An 18,094-nucleotide genomic window follows, 5' to 3' on the forward strand; every position below is an offset into this window, starting at 1 on the left:
AATTGAAAGCCAGTACGTACAATATTCTTGCACTTTTCGGTCAGGTAAAATTACACAAGACTGGATTCTCTATTTGGCCTATTGTTTCCTACAGAAACTCAGCATTTTCATCCTTAGCCATACATGTATATAGCATTATAAAACCATTTAGACAGGCGATACAATTTGGGAATAAGAACTACGATACATTATTTAATAATCTTAAGGACTGTAGACTTGGCGACAATGACAGTTTATTCTCACTAGATGTTACCTCATTATATACGAATGTAAACATTGAATATACATTAGATATTATTTGGGATATGTTAAATAATAACTCGATACCAATTAATCATATGAAGCTTCCTATTAAGGAAATTTTTAACTTAATTAAACTGTTAGTTGAGGCCAACAATATCACCTTTCGAGACAAAGTGTACAAACAAATTTTTGGTTTGCCAATGGAATTGAGCCTGAGCGGCTTAATATCGGAGATCTATCTCTCAACGATTGAGCATATACATTTGACGCCTTTTCGACCCCATATCACATACTATGGGAGGTATTTAGATGATGTTCTAGTTACTACTGATAGTAGTACTATCCAAGACATTTTACATTCATTTAATAATATTCATTCTAGACTCAAATTTACATTGGAAAGGGAGGATACGGATACAAAGTCATTAAATTTTCTAAATTTCATGCTTACTCGGGACTCGAATAAAATCCAATTTAACATCTATCGAAAACCCACAAACACCGGTATGCTTCTACATTATAACAGCTATCACCCATTCACCTATAAAAGATCGATTATCTTTAATCAATTTCTAAATGCCTACAAATATTCAACAACGGAATCTGCTCTGGACTCAGAAATACAAATATTAACCAGCAAATTCTTAAACAGGGGTTATCCCCTTGCTGCAATAAACCGAATTAGGGTACAAGCTAAGGATAGGATACAAAATACTACACCAACCAACAATAGTAATATCAAAAAATACTTTATTTCTGTCCCATAAGTGGCACAAACAGCTTAACAGATTCTTTAAAGAAACCGAATTTAAAATTATAGCCAGACCAGTACGGAAATTACACACTATACTGAACAATTGCTCAGTCCTTTCCTCGTCCGCAGCACAAATTAATGACCTGGTATACAACATTTCTTGCAGTGATTGCGACGTCTTATCAGGATTCGACGTGTTTTCCTTTGAATATTCGTGCTGATCAACATGTGACCTCAGTTCGTGCTTCTCGTTCAGCAGCGTCAGAATTAGCCTTTCACACCGTTAACGAAAAACATACTTTTTTATTTAACGAGGCCAAAATACTTAGTGTCCAATGTAATTATGCGCGAATATTAATTGCAGAAACAGAAATTAAATTACATGGAAATTCTGTTAATGTTCGTCGGCCTTATCTCATCTCCAATTCGTGGGCTTTTACACGTGAAGACAAATAATCCCTATTTAAGTTTCATACTCACCCCTATTTGGTAATTTTCATTCCTGTGATCACGACATACTGTCGAAAAGCATTGTCAGCTTCAGGAAGGAAAATCGTTTTGCAATTTTTTTGTTAATTGTGTTAAATTGAGTTTTATTGTGTTAAATTGATTTTTAAAATTTTAAATTATTTGTTACTCTAATGTAAGTTTTTTGTTTTAATTTCTGGAGAGTATCATACGGAAGTATTCTCCGTACTACATTGAGGTGAACTCCTCTTATTATTTTACAAATATTGATATCAACGTAGAATGTATTGAGCTTTACAGCTCTGGTTCATACTATATAATTAAGTATAAACTAAATTTCTAACAGAAATTAGTAGGTATCTTATTATTGTTTGTTGTTTGCCTGTTATTTGTGTATGTTGCCTGTTACATTGTTTTTATTTAATTGAAAGCAGTTTTCTTGCTATAGAAAAAATAGTATGCATAAAATTAGACCTCCTACATTTGTGTAGGATTTAAATGCCGTGCAATTCCAAAAATGTCCATTATAAAGAAAAACATCATTAATAATTTATACATTTCTTTTTAATAAGTGTTAACAAGTAATAAGTGCAGGTTAGTACTATAGCTTGATGAATGCTATGCAACTTGGAAATTTTGAATATAATATACGAGTCAGTCTATAAGTAATGCCTCTCTTTGGCCATAAAAATACAAAGACAACAGATATAAAGTTAATTTATATAATTTATTAAAAACACTGGGAAGCATATTTACATTATTCTGCATATCCACCTTGTTTATCAATTACAATTTTTCCAACTCATATGCACTAAGGTAAAAGGATGGACCCTGCCTGTCGCTGTCTTTTTCAGCTCCTCAACACGGAAAAAGTATTTTTCACAAAGATATCTTTTCATATGTCCAAACAGAAAAAAAATTCAGACAGCCAAGTCTGGCAAGTGCAGGATGAGGTAAAACCGATGTTGCAAATCAGTACCAAAAGTTTTGAGTACCAATTTGCAGCATATTTCCTATAATCTAATATATCTAAAATGGTTAACACACCTTTCTTTGAACACCCTAATTTAGCTAAGAAATGGAAGACCAAAGTCTGTGCAGACTTTGGTCTTCCACTCCTTGGCTGGTCACAAATGTCAATGATTTCTTTAAAATGTACAAGCCATTTATGAACATTGCTTATATTAATAGTGCTTTGTAGGTATACTTTCCTAATTTTTCACAAATCTGGACAGCCGAGTTTTCTCCTGACTTGAAAAGGAACTCTATCACAGCAGAAATGCACATCAGTTTGATGTTCATAACTTGAGATCTGTAATAGACAACCTTTTATTTTTACCATATCTTTTGCATATTAATATCTATAGTAGCAATGATTCTAAGTTACAAAAAATTGAATTTTGTTGATCAAGAGGCATTACTTATAGACCAACCCCATATACATATAATTTCAATATTAATTAAACGTTGTTATAAAAGAAAGTGGGTATCATAAAAGTCACTTCAAATTATGAAGGTAAATAAAAGTAAGGTTTGAATTAATTTGCTCGAAAAATCCATATTCATTATAACTGGATTATGTGCAGTAGAGTTCCTGTTATCCGAAATAGTTGGAACTGAAGGTATTTCAGATAGTTGATTTCTTTTCAAACAATTGATTTTAAATCATAAATAAGTCATTGTAAATAGTCTAAATATTTTCTTGAATATATTATAACCTTTCTCTTAATTGTCAATCTCCATTCAGTTGTGTTTTTTAATATATTTTTATTTTTGCATTATAGTTAACTGAATAATGTTATTTTCTTTTGCTTTATGTAGTAAGTGGGTTTCCTGTTTTGCATACTCCTGAAATAAAATGCACTGTACGTAATGCATATAAAAGGGAAGGAGGAAAATTTAATGAGAAAATTACAGTAATTTGCATTTATTATTTATGCATTATGTACTGTATGTGCTTATATAGCTTGAAAATAATCGATAATCTTTTGCTACTTGAAAGATGTTGGCTTTTTTTTTTTTTTTTTTTCCGTGGCATGTGATGCAAGAAAGCAAGCGTATGAGCTTATGTCATCAGCCAAAAAATATTCACAACCATTCCCTTTAAATGTTTGTCCAGTTCCTCCTTAAATTTATTTAACCTATCAACTTCCACAACGATAGATCGAAGTTTGTTCCAGCAATTAACCACCTGCTGGCTAAAGGCAAATTCCCGCACATTTATTCTACAGCTGTCTTTCCTCAATTTGAATTTAGCATTAGCATTAGTAGAGGCATATGATGCAAGAAAGCAAGCTTATGCAGCATCAGCCAAAAAAAAAAAAAAAAAAACCCTTCCACTTCACCTCTCTTTTCGTTCGAAATACCTATCCAGCTGAGCCTTAAATTTACTTAGGCTATCAACTTCCACAACAAAGGGATGGAAGTCTGTTCCACCAACCAACTACCCGCTGGCTAAAGGCAAATTTCCGCACATCTATCTTACATCTGTCTTTCTTCAATTTGAATTTATGCCCTCTCAGGTGATTATTCTGAGCAAGAGGCAGTATCCCATCAGCATTGAGCATGCTCAAACCATTCACGGCTTTGTACACCTCTATCAGATCACCTCACCGGTGCCTAGTCTCCAGACACTGTAATTTGCAAAACTTAAGCCTTTCTTCGTAAGAGCAACCCTTCATTCCGTTCACTAACCTTGTAACCCTTCTCTGTACTTGTTCCAGCAGCTCTGCATACTTCTTGAAATGAGGCCTCCGGACCTGTATACAGTACTCAAGGTGCGGCCTTATACAAGGGAATAATCACCTCCCTATCCCTGCTAGAAAAATTCCTGTATATCATTGATAAGACACCATGAGCTACTCTTGCAGCCCGTCTGCACTGGTCAGAGAACTTCATATCTGCCTGCACCATTACCCCCAGATCCTTTTCATTCTCTACCACTGTCAGTGTAGTACCAGAGTTGATACATTGCTCTGGGGTTGCTGTTTCCCATATGTAGTACTTTACATTTGTCAATTTTAAACTTCATTTGCCACCTCTCAGCCCATCTGCTCAACCTTTCCAGATCCTGTTGCAGCAGCATAACATCAGTAGCATCCTTAACAACCCTGCCAACCTTTGTATCGTCTGCAAACTTGGACATTAAGCTTGATATACCATCATCAATATTATTTATAAATACAGAAAACAACAATGGACCCAACACTGAACCCTGAGGGAATCCACTAATAACATTAGTCCACGATGAGCAGTGTCCATTAATTACCACTCTCTGTCTTCTGCCACTCAACCATCCCTTTATCCATAGCAACAATTTGCCACCAATGCCACACTGCTCCAATTTGTGCAGCAGTCTTCCATGTGCAACAGTATCAAAAGCCTTTCTAAGATCCAAATATATAATATCAAAGTTATTTCCTGCATCCAATTCTTTTGTGACTACATCATAGTATCCAATCAAATTGGTCAGGCAAGACCTTCCCTTAACAAAACCATGCTGTGTCTGAGCTATAACTGAAGTCTTGTCAAGATGATCCTGCATTGCTTCTTTAACCAGTGCTTCCATTAATTTTCCTGGAACAGAAGTTAAACTCACAGGTCTATAATTACTTGTGTCAGCCTTTGATCCTCCTTTGTGAATTGGGGTTACATTTGCACATCTCCAGTCTGTGGGTACCTCCCCTGAGTCCAAAGAAACTCTCATAATTATGGCTAAGGGTTCGCTTATTTCCTTTGCTGCCTCCTTTAATATAACTGGATAGATACCATGCACCCCAGGTGCCTTTCTTGTATTTATCTTCAACAATTTCTCCTCCACTTTACTCTCAATTATTACAAGATCATCTAGCTCACTGCCAGTATTTACTTCATCAATGGCATTCCCCTTCCTGAATAACTCAACTCCTCATGTGTAATCTAGATGCAAAATATTGATTTAGTTTGTTAGCTACCTGAGCAGGATCATGAACAGTTGAACCATCGATATCAAGTAGACCAATCTGATTCATCCCCTTCCTTCTAGAGTTTACATAAGTAAAGAAGTCTTTGCTGTTTTTCTTTGCATCCCTTGCCAAAGATTTCTCGTAATCTGCCTTCGCCTGCCTAACCTCCTTTGTAACTTGGTTACAGGTCAACTTATATCTATCATGTATCCCATGCATTTTTCTTCTCTGCCATATGTCTCATTAGTTCATCTGACATCCATTTATGCCTGAACCTTGAACAATATTTCTTAGTTGGTATGTAAAGCTAGTAGCTTCCAAGATAAGTTCTTTGAATGCTTCCCATTTTGAGTTTGCTGTTGGTAACATCATCATCATCAGTTGGTCCTACTGTATAGAATTTAAATACTGTCTCAGACTATCGTAGTCACCTTTACAAAAGCAATAACCCTTCTATTTCCCACTCTGGCCCACTATTTCCCTGTACAGTTTCTTATTATACTCACCTTTACCCCTGATGGTAGTTACCTCCTTGAGTAAATCCCACTTCAGCACACTGTGATCACTGCCACCTAGTGGTTCCTGTTTCTGCAGATTCTTAATGCATGAAGAATCACTACTGATAATCAAATCAAGAGTATTGGGCCCTCTAGTTGCCTCCCGAATATGCTGATTTAGAAAACAATCATCCAATAAATCCACAAAAGCCTTGCTAGTGTGTGAGTGACCAACCCACAAATTCCAGTCAATATCTGGGAAATTAAAATCCCCCATTATAAGACTCTGATTTACTGGCCCACTCAATTTCCCTGTACAGTTTCTTATTATACTCATCAGATTCATTAGGCCTATAGCACACTCCTACTCTCAGTTTTGATCTCCCAATGCTTATGTCACACGAAACTGAATTGACACTGCACTGTCCAGTGATGTTGACTGGCTTCACTTCCTTGGATTTTGTGTTTCTTAACTAATAGCATAACCCCTCCTCCCTTCCTATCCTGTTTATCTTTTCTGTAGAAGTTGTACTCCCCAAATTCCAGTTCTGCATTACTTATATCTGTGTGACACCATGTCTCTGATATCCCAACAATATCCGCCTTTGATGCTTTGAGCAATACCTCAAATTCATCAAATTTATTTACCAAACTCCTAGCATTGGTGTACACGCAAGTATACATGCACCTGTTCTTTTTTCTTAGCTACCCTAACACAACCCATGTGTTTACTTGTACCCCAATGACTCCCAGCAGTCTCTGAAATATCCTGCATCTTATTTTCAAAGCTGCTGCTCATTCCAATAGAAGCAGTGTAAGAATCACTTTCACCTCTGCCAGTGGCTACTGTTAAACTATTAGTCCTTGTATCCCCCCAATCTAGTAGTTTTCCAACCCACCTAACACTACCTTGATAGCATCAGCAAACATTCTTGCACCCTTTCTATTTAAGTGTATCCCATCCCTGTAGAAGCAGTCTCTCCTGTTTACAAGTACAAATTTATGCCATCTTAGGTTCATAATCTGAACAAGTGATTCTGTATTTTCATCAGACATGCCAGTTGGTTCTTATTTAATCTTTGCAGTTCAGCCCATACAGCAGTTGGAAGGGAGTAATTTATGTAATGATGAAATTTTTAGCTCTTTTTTATTTTTTTTTATTTTTAACAATGATGTTTTTATGTATTATATCAGTTTGGCTGATATTAAACAGAAGTGACATGGTTGAAATTTTACACTTTTTGATTCACTCATTTTTTTCTATAAGTGGAATCATAATTTTAGTATATTCATGATAGTTATGTTCCTCAGAGTTAAATATTAAACCTGTGAATTATTTTGAGTGAAATTAATTTTGAAAATTTTTTTGGATAACAAGAAACTTGTTGTATATAGATTTGAATATGTAATTGAATTATTATATTAAGGATCAATGGAATTATGAAAAGCACAATAAATATTTTCTCTGAATAAATGAAACATATTTTGTGTTGATAAAGAAAATGGGAGCTTTAAATTGAACCTGGAAATTTTGCAGTATTAATTATCAGTGTCATAAATAAAACAGAACAAGAAGAAAGCTCCAAGCCATTTGATTATTCACGTTAAATTTTCTGTTAATTGTGCTGCCTATTAGAATAACGAATAAAAGTAATCTGTAATAATATAACTTAATGCAAGTAATCATTTCATCATTAAAAAAAACTTTCACGTTTGGGAATAATGCTTTAATTCAGTTATATTGGAAATTTTGGAGTTTTAATGTCATCGGTGTTACAAACAGAGGACTTATTAATAAAATCAGGTTAGTTGGGAGTGGGGGAGGATTCCCCTTTTTCTGTGGTTAAGAAGTGGGCAACAGAATTTAAATGAGGGAGGGAATGCCTGGGAAATGACTCGCACACTGTGAGTCATCTTCCAGGCTCTCCCTCCATCACTCCAGAAGTTGCTGACAATGTGCATGATCTGGTGATGAGTGATCAATGGCAGGCAGTTCAGTACATTGCCAACGTATGAGCCGCCTCATCTGAATGTGTGTGTACTACATAATAACGGGGGTTCTCACTATGAAAAAGGTGTCCGCAAAATGGATCCCAGAGTTTTTGACAGAGGATCAAAAATGCACAAGAGTTGTCAAGTAAAGCAAACATTTGCATTCTTTTCAAACAGCAAATTTGCTTACAAGGTTTGTAACCATGGATGAGACATAGGTCCATCACTTTCAGCCAGAGACAAAGGAGCAGTTCAAACACTGGAAATGCAGATCTTCTCCCCCTCCAAAGAAAGCCACATCGATTCCTTTTGCTGGCAAGGTGATAGCATTTGTTATTTGGGATGTTGCTAATGGATTAGCTTCACAACAAACAAACAGGCACAGGGACATATTATGCAGACCTTGTAAGGCATTTGTATGACAGCATCAAAGATAAATGCTGAAGGAAACTCAGCAAAAGTCTTGTTCCACCAGGACAAGTCTGTTATTGCCATGGCTTCAATGGACAAGTGTAATTTTGAAATCTTGGTCCATCCTCCATAGTCATCAGATCTAGCATTTGCACTTCAATCGCAGAAATTGAAGAATTTCTGTTGAATTCAGATCCAGAATTTGATAACTAAATCAGGTAATACATAAAGAGATGTTATTTTGTCCAAAAAGTAATGACAGATTTATTTACAGTTTTTTTTTTTTTTTAAATTCTGGTGTGATTTTTTTATAATTTTACATTAGTTTGAAGTATTTATGCACATAATGGCCTCCGTAGCCGAGTGCAGTAGCACACGCTTCTTGAGTAGACTGGGGTTCAAGCCCCTGACTGCTAAATACGGTCAATCTGCCAACCTGCACTGGACCAGCATGGCAAATTATGGTCCATTTTTACCTCCTCAACATGAATTGTTGAGGAGGCTTCCATCCTGCAGTGGGTTGATAATGGCTGCAGTTTACTTTACTTTTTTTTTTATATATTTATATGTAAATGATTTAAAATATTTAATACTTTAAATCATTTGTGTACAAAGCTTTAATTTTTACAAAAATTTCAAAATTCCCTGGGGGAAAAACCAATCCACAAAGTAACCTGCATTGAAAATTTATTGCCGCAGACTTACTCACTGCTGAAAGTTATAGAAGGATTAACTAAATATGTAGCATGCTAAAATACAAAATTCTGTAAACTGTTCTTGATGTCCAATTTATTATGGTGGCAATCACTGTGAAATTTTCCCTATTATCATTCTCCCGTTTCAGATTGGAAACAGCTTACAATAATAAACACTTCCTAATCTATAAAGCAATCACATACAAAGAAAAATTGGCTTTTGGGTCAGTTGAGAAAACAAACATGTCATACAACTTTGGACTATACAAAGAAATGAGTGAAGCATTTCTTCTGAGAGAATTTGGTACAAATTTGTCCTCCATTAAAGTGAGATCATGCATCTCTGAAATGTGACACCCATGTAGCGATGCTGTCCCAGCAATGCACAGCTTCACTGCCCATCAAAATATTTTATTGCTGCTGATGCATATGCAAGAATATCCCCAAAAAGCAGGCAGGGTCTCAGTGAGCTCCGAGAGTGTTTGTATATGGAAAAGTTTAAAAAAAAAAAAAAAAAATGCTGAGCTAGATTTCTATCTCACAACTATTTCACAAGTACAGTAAGCCCTCGACTTATGCAATTAATTTGTTCCAGCAATTTCTGTGCAACTTGAAAAACCGCATACGTTGAATAGTGGTTAAATGCGATCTATTTTTAATTGTATATTTGTTCGAAATGAAAATTCAAGTAAATCAACTTCTATTTATGAAAGCTTTGTGGAAATAAAACTATTCAATATCCTATCGAGTATATACCCGTATATAAATATAAAAACATATCTAATTTAGCTGAAAATACCCATTCTATACTAATCGCTTAATATGTTCTCAGACTCTGGAGATTTTGATGGTGTCTTGAAGTACTTGTCCAGTGATGTCTGCACTGTAGCTCTTTTTTTCTCGTAAATCAGTTTGTAGCATGCAATTGCATCATGCACTGCTCCAATCACTTTTTCAAACTGTTCGGTGTCTGGATCCTGAGCTTTTAAGCCAGCTAGTCCTTTGTCGATCATTTTAAAGCATTTTGCCATTTCCTTAGTATCAAATCATTTTGATGGTTCAACTTCTTGTATGTCCTCCGAAACCTTGTCTTCATTTTTATGATCATCAAGCTCCATTAAACTTTCATTGCTTAATTCCTTTCTATGACTTTGCAACAATTCAATAAAGTCATTTCCTCTAAATTTAATTCCAATGTTCTGGTCATTTCCACAAGCTCTCTAATTACATCTTCATTTTCCTCACTTCCCGAAGCATCTTGAACAAACTGGGAGATGAGTTTCTTCCAGACAGCATTCATAGTTGATACTGTAATTTCACTCCAGGCAGCATTGATGTTTTTAATAGTTTCATAAATGTTGAATTCTTTCCAGAACTGCTTCAATGATCTGGTATTCTGTCCTTCAGTGGCCCTTACTGCCTGTCTAAATGTTGTTCGTAGCTGTCACTTTTTGAATGTCTGTATTAGACCCTGATCCATGGGTTGAAAGAGGGGAGTTGTATTTGCAGGCAAAAATATAACATGTTTTCATGAGAGTTGTACATAGTTGTTGAATGACCTGGTGCATTATCAACCAGCAGTAATATCTTAAACGGTAGGTTGTTTTCTTGGCAATATTTTTTAACTTCTTGCACAAAATGATGGAGAAACCAGTCCCAAAAAATTTCTTGCAAACCCCCCTGCTTTTCGATTGGACTTCGACACAACAGGTAGTGATGCCTTTGAAATATTTTTGAAGGCCCTTGGATTTTCGCTATGGTGAACTAACAGTGGTTTCATTTTGCAACCTCCAGCAGCATTTCCACCAAAAAGAAGAGTTAATCTGTACTTTGATACTTTAAATCCTGGCATAGTTTTTTCTTCTTGCGATATGTATGAACAATCTGGCATTTTTTCCAATATGAACCAGTCATCCACATTGAAGACCTTTTGTGGTAGGTAATCCTCGTTTTTGATGATTTCTGCCAGTCTTGGGGAACTCCATAGCTGCTACTATGTCTACACTAGCAGCCTCACCTGTAACTTGATGTTGTGTAGTTTAGCATAGTCCTTAAATCTTAGAAACCATCCATGGCTTGCAATGAATGTTTCACCAGCAACATTCACACCACGTTTACACTTTAGTTCTTCAAAAAGACTCAAGGCTTTTTCTTGTTGTTTCATGTCTTCTATCCAAATCATCAACAATTTTTTTCATTTCTTCTATTAAAAGCCTCTTCTTTTGGATATGATCGTAGATTGCATTGGCACAGAACTTTTTACCTGTTGCATAATCCAAACTATCTTTTATAATGGTTCTAACAGTCGATTCATTCATTTCGTAAACGCGTGCAGTGTCCACAAATTTCTTATCGTTTTCATGTTGTTTAATGATTTTGACTTTAGCCTCCATAGTTAAAATGCGCCTCTTCTTATCACTATGATTACTATTCTCACCATTTTTTCTTTTCACAGACATATTTAGGGTTTATATTTATTTTGTTTACAAGTATAAGCTCACAAGATACAACTACACTTAAGTGGCTAAGGTGAAAACAAGGCGCCGCTGCCACTATAAATTCACATTAGCAGACTAACACAATCTGTTATATTTAAAGTGGCACTTAATGGATGTTGTAAGTAGAAGTAGCGCAACCATGTATCTATGAATCCACGTAAATCGAGGACTTACTGTATTAAGATATTTATAAAAGGTTAAACAAGGGTTTGAAAATAGAATCTTTACTTTTATAAATTAGGCATATAAAAATTGTCACCTGTGTAGATTTAATCCTAATAATCTAGAAGTTATTTCTCGAGTTATGTGCCTCCTCAAACATTATGTACACAACCATCAGAAACATTTCTGTAGCTTAGTTTCCTGAAGAAGTTATTTTTATATATATATGTTTATCAAATTGGAGATTAAGCAAACTTTAAAAATGGCATTTTTTTGTGTGCTTTGTATTAAACTTTAAAGCATAGAATGTGATATAGGAAATGCTTTTCTCAGCTCCATTATTCATGCAACAATCAGTTGCAAGACTGATAATTATAAGGTATTGCCACTGTTGAAAACTTTCCAAAGTTTTGCATTCTAAATCTTTAAAAAAAAAAAAAAAAGTGGCAGGTCACCAAGCAGGTAGAACACAACTTTCTTTTTAATTTTTTGGGAAATGCTTTGGGGTTTTTTAAATCATCAAATCTTAAATATTGCCAATATTTCATCTTTTCTTAGTGGATTGCAGTACTTATTGTATATGTCTTTTTTTAAGTTTTAATAAAAAATTAAAAATTTGATAACATGCTGTAAACCTTTTATTTTCAAAAAACAAAAAAAAAAAAAATTGCTGAACATTGCAAAGAAATATTTTAGACATAAAATAGAAACGTCAATCTTTTATTCTCTTAAAAAAACATTATATATATTGATAGTATTAGTTACTTCCATTTTCAGGTTTCTTTCAAATTTGGTGTGTGAAATTTGAAAGTGTATAGCAGCCATCTGGAGAGAATAATGGAAACCCATTATTTTCATGTATTGATGGATTGCATTTATTCTGTGAAAACAATAATAACTCTCAAAAACAACTAGGGTAAGACTGTAGATGATTATTGAACTGGTGGGAGAAAACAAGTAACCTGAAATTTTAAAAGTGTCAGTGCCTGTCTGGTGTCATTCTACCTTTCAAGCAAAAAAGGAAGCTTGTTTTATTGGTTTGTTTATTTGGTTTTTTTTTTAGGAGCATTAGCAGCTAAGGCCATATTGCTCCGAGGATATGCAGTGGTCATTCCCTGACCTTTCCGCATCCTCCGTATTTGGTAGTCACGGGCTCGAATCCCGGTCTAATCAAGAAGTGTGTGCTACGCACTGCTGCTCCTGCCCACCTGGCTACGGAGGCGGCAAAAAAAAAAGAAAAAAAAAAAGCCAAATAGTTGCAAAGAGGGTGGTGAGTCCTTGCACACAATTTCTGCATGAACTAAAAAAAAATATTCACTTCAGAAACTATTGCAGTAAAAAGTCTGATTATATTTAGGTAGGTATAAAAAATTTAAGATTTTTGATCATTGATAATAGTTAAATGTGGGAACATCATTTTCGAGGGCGACCTGTCAGGTTACCTGCTGAGTTAATTTAAAGTTGTGACTGGCAGCTTTTTTTTTATTTTATCAAAATTTTTCTTATTTTTTTTTATCCCTTTCAGGGGTATGTATGTAAATTTACATTTCGCATGTGTGCTCTGGGAAGTACATACGAGGTGGTTATAAAATAAGTTTCCTCGTTAAGGAAACCCTAGTGTCAAAACAGTTAGAGATAGCACTGTGAAAATCGGTGGGTATGTCGTTCAGGGTATGGGGAAGCGATTTGTAGAAGAAAAAAAATTAGTTCCAATTTCCACCACCAGGGGAGAAATTGTCACTGTAAACATGAGATGGAATACTTAACTTAGGATTAGATTTTAATATCAGAAATGACATCCTGAAAATGGAGGACTGCGTGCGACACAGTTTCGTATAGCATCTTATCAGGGATGTTGGCTACATGCTGTTTAATGCTTACTTTCAAATCAACAAGCATCTATATGCCGTCACAGTAAACTGTGTCGTTCAGGTATCTCCATAGCCAGAAATCACAGGGATTGAGATCTGCTGATTGGGCTGGCCAGAACTGCAGAACGTCTCTAGAAATGATGCGATCATTTCTGAACATTGAAAGGATCAGTTCTTCACTCGTCGGCGCCTCCGTAGCCAGGTGGGCAGGAGCGGCAGTGCGTAGCACACTCTTCTTGATTAGACCGGGGTTCGAGCCCGTGACCACCAAATACAGAGGATGCAAAAGGTCAGGGAATGACCACCGCATATCCCTGGAGCAATATGGCCTTAGTTGCTAATGCTCCTAAAAAAAAACAAAAAAAACAACCTTCACTTGTCCGTGGGTAGAGGTACCATCAGGCATGAACACTACGGTCTCCAAGCATTGCATTTCTTGCAGAGCAGAAATAATGTGATTTCTTAGAAGAGACAGTACTGTGCACTAGATACCGCACACCTTACGGGGGGGGGGCCTTGAGGAATATACTTTTCAAAGAAAAACGGTCCGATTATAAACTGCTGTGAATCCACACCATGCTGTAATGCATGGACTTTGTAGTGGTCTTTCATGCACAGCAGATGGATGAGAAGTTCTCCATATTCGGCAGTTTTGTGCATTTAGAGTTCCATTAAAGAGTGAAATGTGCCTCATCAGACCACAAGATCATTCGAGCCCATGTATTGTCAAGTTCCATACGCGCCAGAAATTGTAGAGCCAAGTCTATTTGTCATTGCTGATCACAAGATTTTAGTTCTTGCACTACGTGAATCTTGTACGGGAACCAGTGTAAAACCAGTGTGTGTGGGGGGGGGGGGTGGCTTGAGGAATAGACTTTTCAAAGAAAAACGGTCCAATTATAAACTCTGCTGTGAATCCACACCATGCTGTAATGCATGGACTTTGTAGTGGTCTTTCATGCACAGCAGATGGACGAGAAGTTCTCCATATTCGGCAGTTTTGTGCATTTAGAGCCCCATGAAAGAGTGAAATGTGCCTCATCAGACCACAAGATCATTCGAGCCCATGTATTGTTAAGTTCCATACGCGCCAGAAATCGTAGAGCCAAGTCTATTTGTCGTTGCTGATCACAAGATTTTAGTTCTTGCACTACATGAATCTTGTACGGGAACCAGTGTAAAATTATTTTAAGCGCCATATGTACAGTAGACCAAGGAAGGTTCAAGTCTCTTGACACACCTCTGGCACTACTGACTGGAATTTTTTTGCATTCTGACCATTGCAACTGCCACTTCATCCACTACCGTCGTTCTGATATGTGTCATCCCCTGCCTGGAATTATACCTAACTCCCCGGTCACTTCAAATTTCTTTATTAGTTTTCGAAGCCCCGCTGATATCAAAGGTCCTTTATGCAAACCTTTAAGTTTCTGACATTCATATAGTGCTGCATTAGCGTTATTATTATTCTGGTAGAACAGTTTTACTAAAAGAGCACATTCCTTTTTTGTAAGAGCCATAATGGTTATTGATGGTGGCATTGACCTTTCTGCTTTTATCTAACAGGACGTCAGTTGCGTAAGCAGCATGTCTTGAAGTAAATGACAACTTTTACATATGTGCAGTGCCGTTTTTCCCCTGGTGGTGGAAATTTGAACTTTTTTTTTTTTTTTTTTTTTTTTTTTCTCTTCTACAAATCACTTCCCCATACCCTAAATGATATACTCACCGATTTTCACAATGCTAACTCTAACTATTTTACATTAGGGTCTCCTGAATAGGGAAACTTATTTTATAAACTTAAATTTCATGAAGAAATTCTCTCTTTAGTTCTGCTGCTATGAAATTTACTATGAGGGGGCACTCACAAACCACAGTGTGGTAAACTCTCATTATTATTGTTATTATTATTAGCCACATGGTGCAAGGAAGTCTGAGGCTTATGCTGCACCGAAAAAAAAAAAAAAAAAAAAATTCCTGAGTTACCCTGAGAGAGAGAGAGAGAGAGAGAGTCAGAAGTAGAAAGGAATCATCAAGAAAGAGAATGATGGTACCCAGCTCAGGACCCTGGGTGTGCCAAGTCCATACTCACCAGATGTGAGCCCCTGGAGTGAATGTAAGAGGTAAACTTAAGGCTTAGAATGTGCATTCTGCTGTAATTGCATAGCGGTAACATTGCTTTGCTGCTGTCAGAATATTGCATAATTTTTTACAATATTTGAATGTCTGTGCACTTTACCAATAGAGCTTTACAGTATTAGCTTTCAAAAATCTGCATGTGTTAAGTCCCAGTGTTTCCAGATTTATGAGGCTCTGTTGTACTTTGTTATTTGAGTTTGTTCCCTAATTTTTTAACTACATATATGGTAAATGCAAACATCTGTAACTGTTTAACAGGTTATAAGTGTAATTCAGTGGAGTATACTACATGACTTAATTGGAATAGCTCCCTTTCCCACAAATGCCTAATTTCTTGGTCCTAAACTTTTATTGCATGTAATATAGATCACAGTATAGTTTTAAGGTGTGTTGCAGTAAAAAGTGTATGTTGTTTATCTGGCAGTATAGTATACTGCCAGATAAACAACCAGCCAGATATTTTCATTACCAGTCCTTGATTCTCTTATATCAGTGTACCAGAAGTTTCAGCACTAACTGCATATTTACCTCCACAAGTGAAGGGGAATATTACTATGTTTAAAATTTTAAGGATTAAAAGTTTAATGTTATTTAATAAAAGTTGATTCTTCTTGCAGGTGTATTTTATTTTATTGTTTTTTATAGATTCAAGCAGCTAATGGTGATGTCACTATAACAAATGATGGGGCTACAATACTAAAACAAATGCAAGTTCTACATCCTTCAGCTAAAATGGTAGTGTATATAATTTAATGATTCTATTATTTCCCTTCATTTGTAGTACACATGATGACTTTTAAAACATTTATTTCCTATATTTTAGAGAGAGAGAGCATTCGATGTGCCATAATTTTCAAATGTTGAGAAACAACATTCTGAAAATTTTTAAATAATGTTTGAAAAGAAAATCTGGAATTCATAGTTAAAAATGAACAATTTTGGGCTGAGCTGTAAATTGCACTAATCTCAAAAGTTTTTTATTATTATTATTATTATTATTATTAGCTATATGGTACAAGCAAGCCTGAGGCTTGTGCTGCACCAGCCAAAAAAAAAAAAAAAAAAAATCCTGAGTTACCCTGAGAGAGAGAGAGAGGGAGAGAGAGAGAGAGAGAAGGGAATCACCATGAGAGAGAAGAATGATGATATCCAGCTCAGGACCCTGGGTGTGCCAAGCCCATACTCACCAGATGTGAGCCCCTGGGGTTTATTCTACACATGTAAACTAACTATAACCAAGCTATAAACAAAAACAAACTTTGATGTTAATAGCCCAGGTTTCAATCAATGTGCTGTGATAGAATCAGACAGTTTTGTTAATTTTGTGCCTTTACTTCTGCAGCACTTGTTTATTGACCAATTAAAAATGATCCCCTATATGCATTACTGCACAGCACTTGGGGTTCTTTTTAAATAATATGAGTAATGGCATATCATTTGAGATTACCTAGTGCCATTTGACTCTTATGTGCATTAGAAGCAGAAAATATGTTAATTATTAAGCATCAGTGATTTTAACTCATGAGATCTTTCCTTTTTGGGAATGACCTCAGAAAACCCATGCAGTCAAAAATGCCTGCCCAGAATGAGACATAAAGACTCATATACTCTTGGTGTAATGTAAATTTACATTACACCTATGCCTGCTTAAGGGTAAAGGCTACTTTACTGAGCAAAAATAGACCAGGCCATTTCCATGAAAGAGTACAAATTTTGGTGAATTTTGGAGACGTTGGCAAAGTGTGCCTTATTGGTCAATTAAAAGTGTAAACAGACAGCTAATACATATTTTTTTAAAAAAAAACCTTTTAAGAATTTAAATGCATAACAAAATATTTAAAAAATATATATATGCAGGAAATAGTCCGAAATATTTGGAAATAACAATTCATTATGATTATTTGTACCCGAACATTGTTTGTGTTAGGGCCAAGTCGGGCCTGTGCAGACCTCTGGTACCAACAGCTCTCCTACTCACAAAGATGGCTGAAAGAATGAAATAAGTAACTACAGACTTATCACTTTGATCCCTTGCTAGGGAAAATTATGGAATCTTAACAGTATTTGTTCACTCTGATCCTAAAGGAGTACGTTAGTACTGGGACAGTGTAGGCGTTTGTGACTTTGACTATGTTCCCTCCATTTAGCTTTGTAGCATTCTGTAGTAAAAACAGGCTTCTGAGTGATGGTATTTCTTGGTCAGGTGGGCTTTGATCTCCTCATCTTTTAGATGTTCATCTTGCATCATCCTCAGGTACTTGTTGGTCTTTTTTGTCATGGCTTTGATCTGTTTACCAGTCTTCATCTCATAGTTTTGTCTGAGTGGTTTTCACTAGGGCTCACAATACCGGTCAAAATCTTAATACCGGTATTTCAGTGTTTTTAATTTATGAAACCGGGATACCGGTATTCCAAAAAAA

The 18,094-nt window shown here is 35.8% G+C and overlaps 1 protein-coding gene across 1 annotated transcript in view; it reads left to right on the forward strand.

The window, feature by feature from the left end:
• Positions 1–18,094, forward strand: part of CCT4 (chaperonin containing TCP1 subunit 4) — a 110,906-nt gene that overhangs the window by 15,302 nt on the left and 77,510 nt on the right. The window contains exon 3 of the mRNA XM_090386891.1: positions 16,320–16,409. Within this exon, the coding sequence (XP_090243017.1) occupies positions 16,320–16,409 (90 nt within the window). The remainder of the gene's footprint in view (positions 1–16,319; positions 16,410–18,094) is intronic.

This window comes from Mastigoproctus giganteus, chromosome 12 (assembly GCF_048544385.1).
Source record: "Mastigoproctus giganteus isolate SK-2022 chromosome 12, ASM4854438v1, whole genome shotgun sequence".
NCBI classification, from domain to species: domain Eukaryota; kingdom Metazoa; phylum Arthropoda; class Arachnida; order Uropygi; family Thelyphonidae; genus Mastigoproctus; species Mastigoproctus giganteus.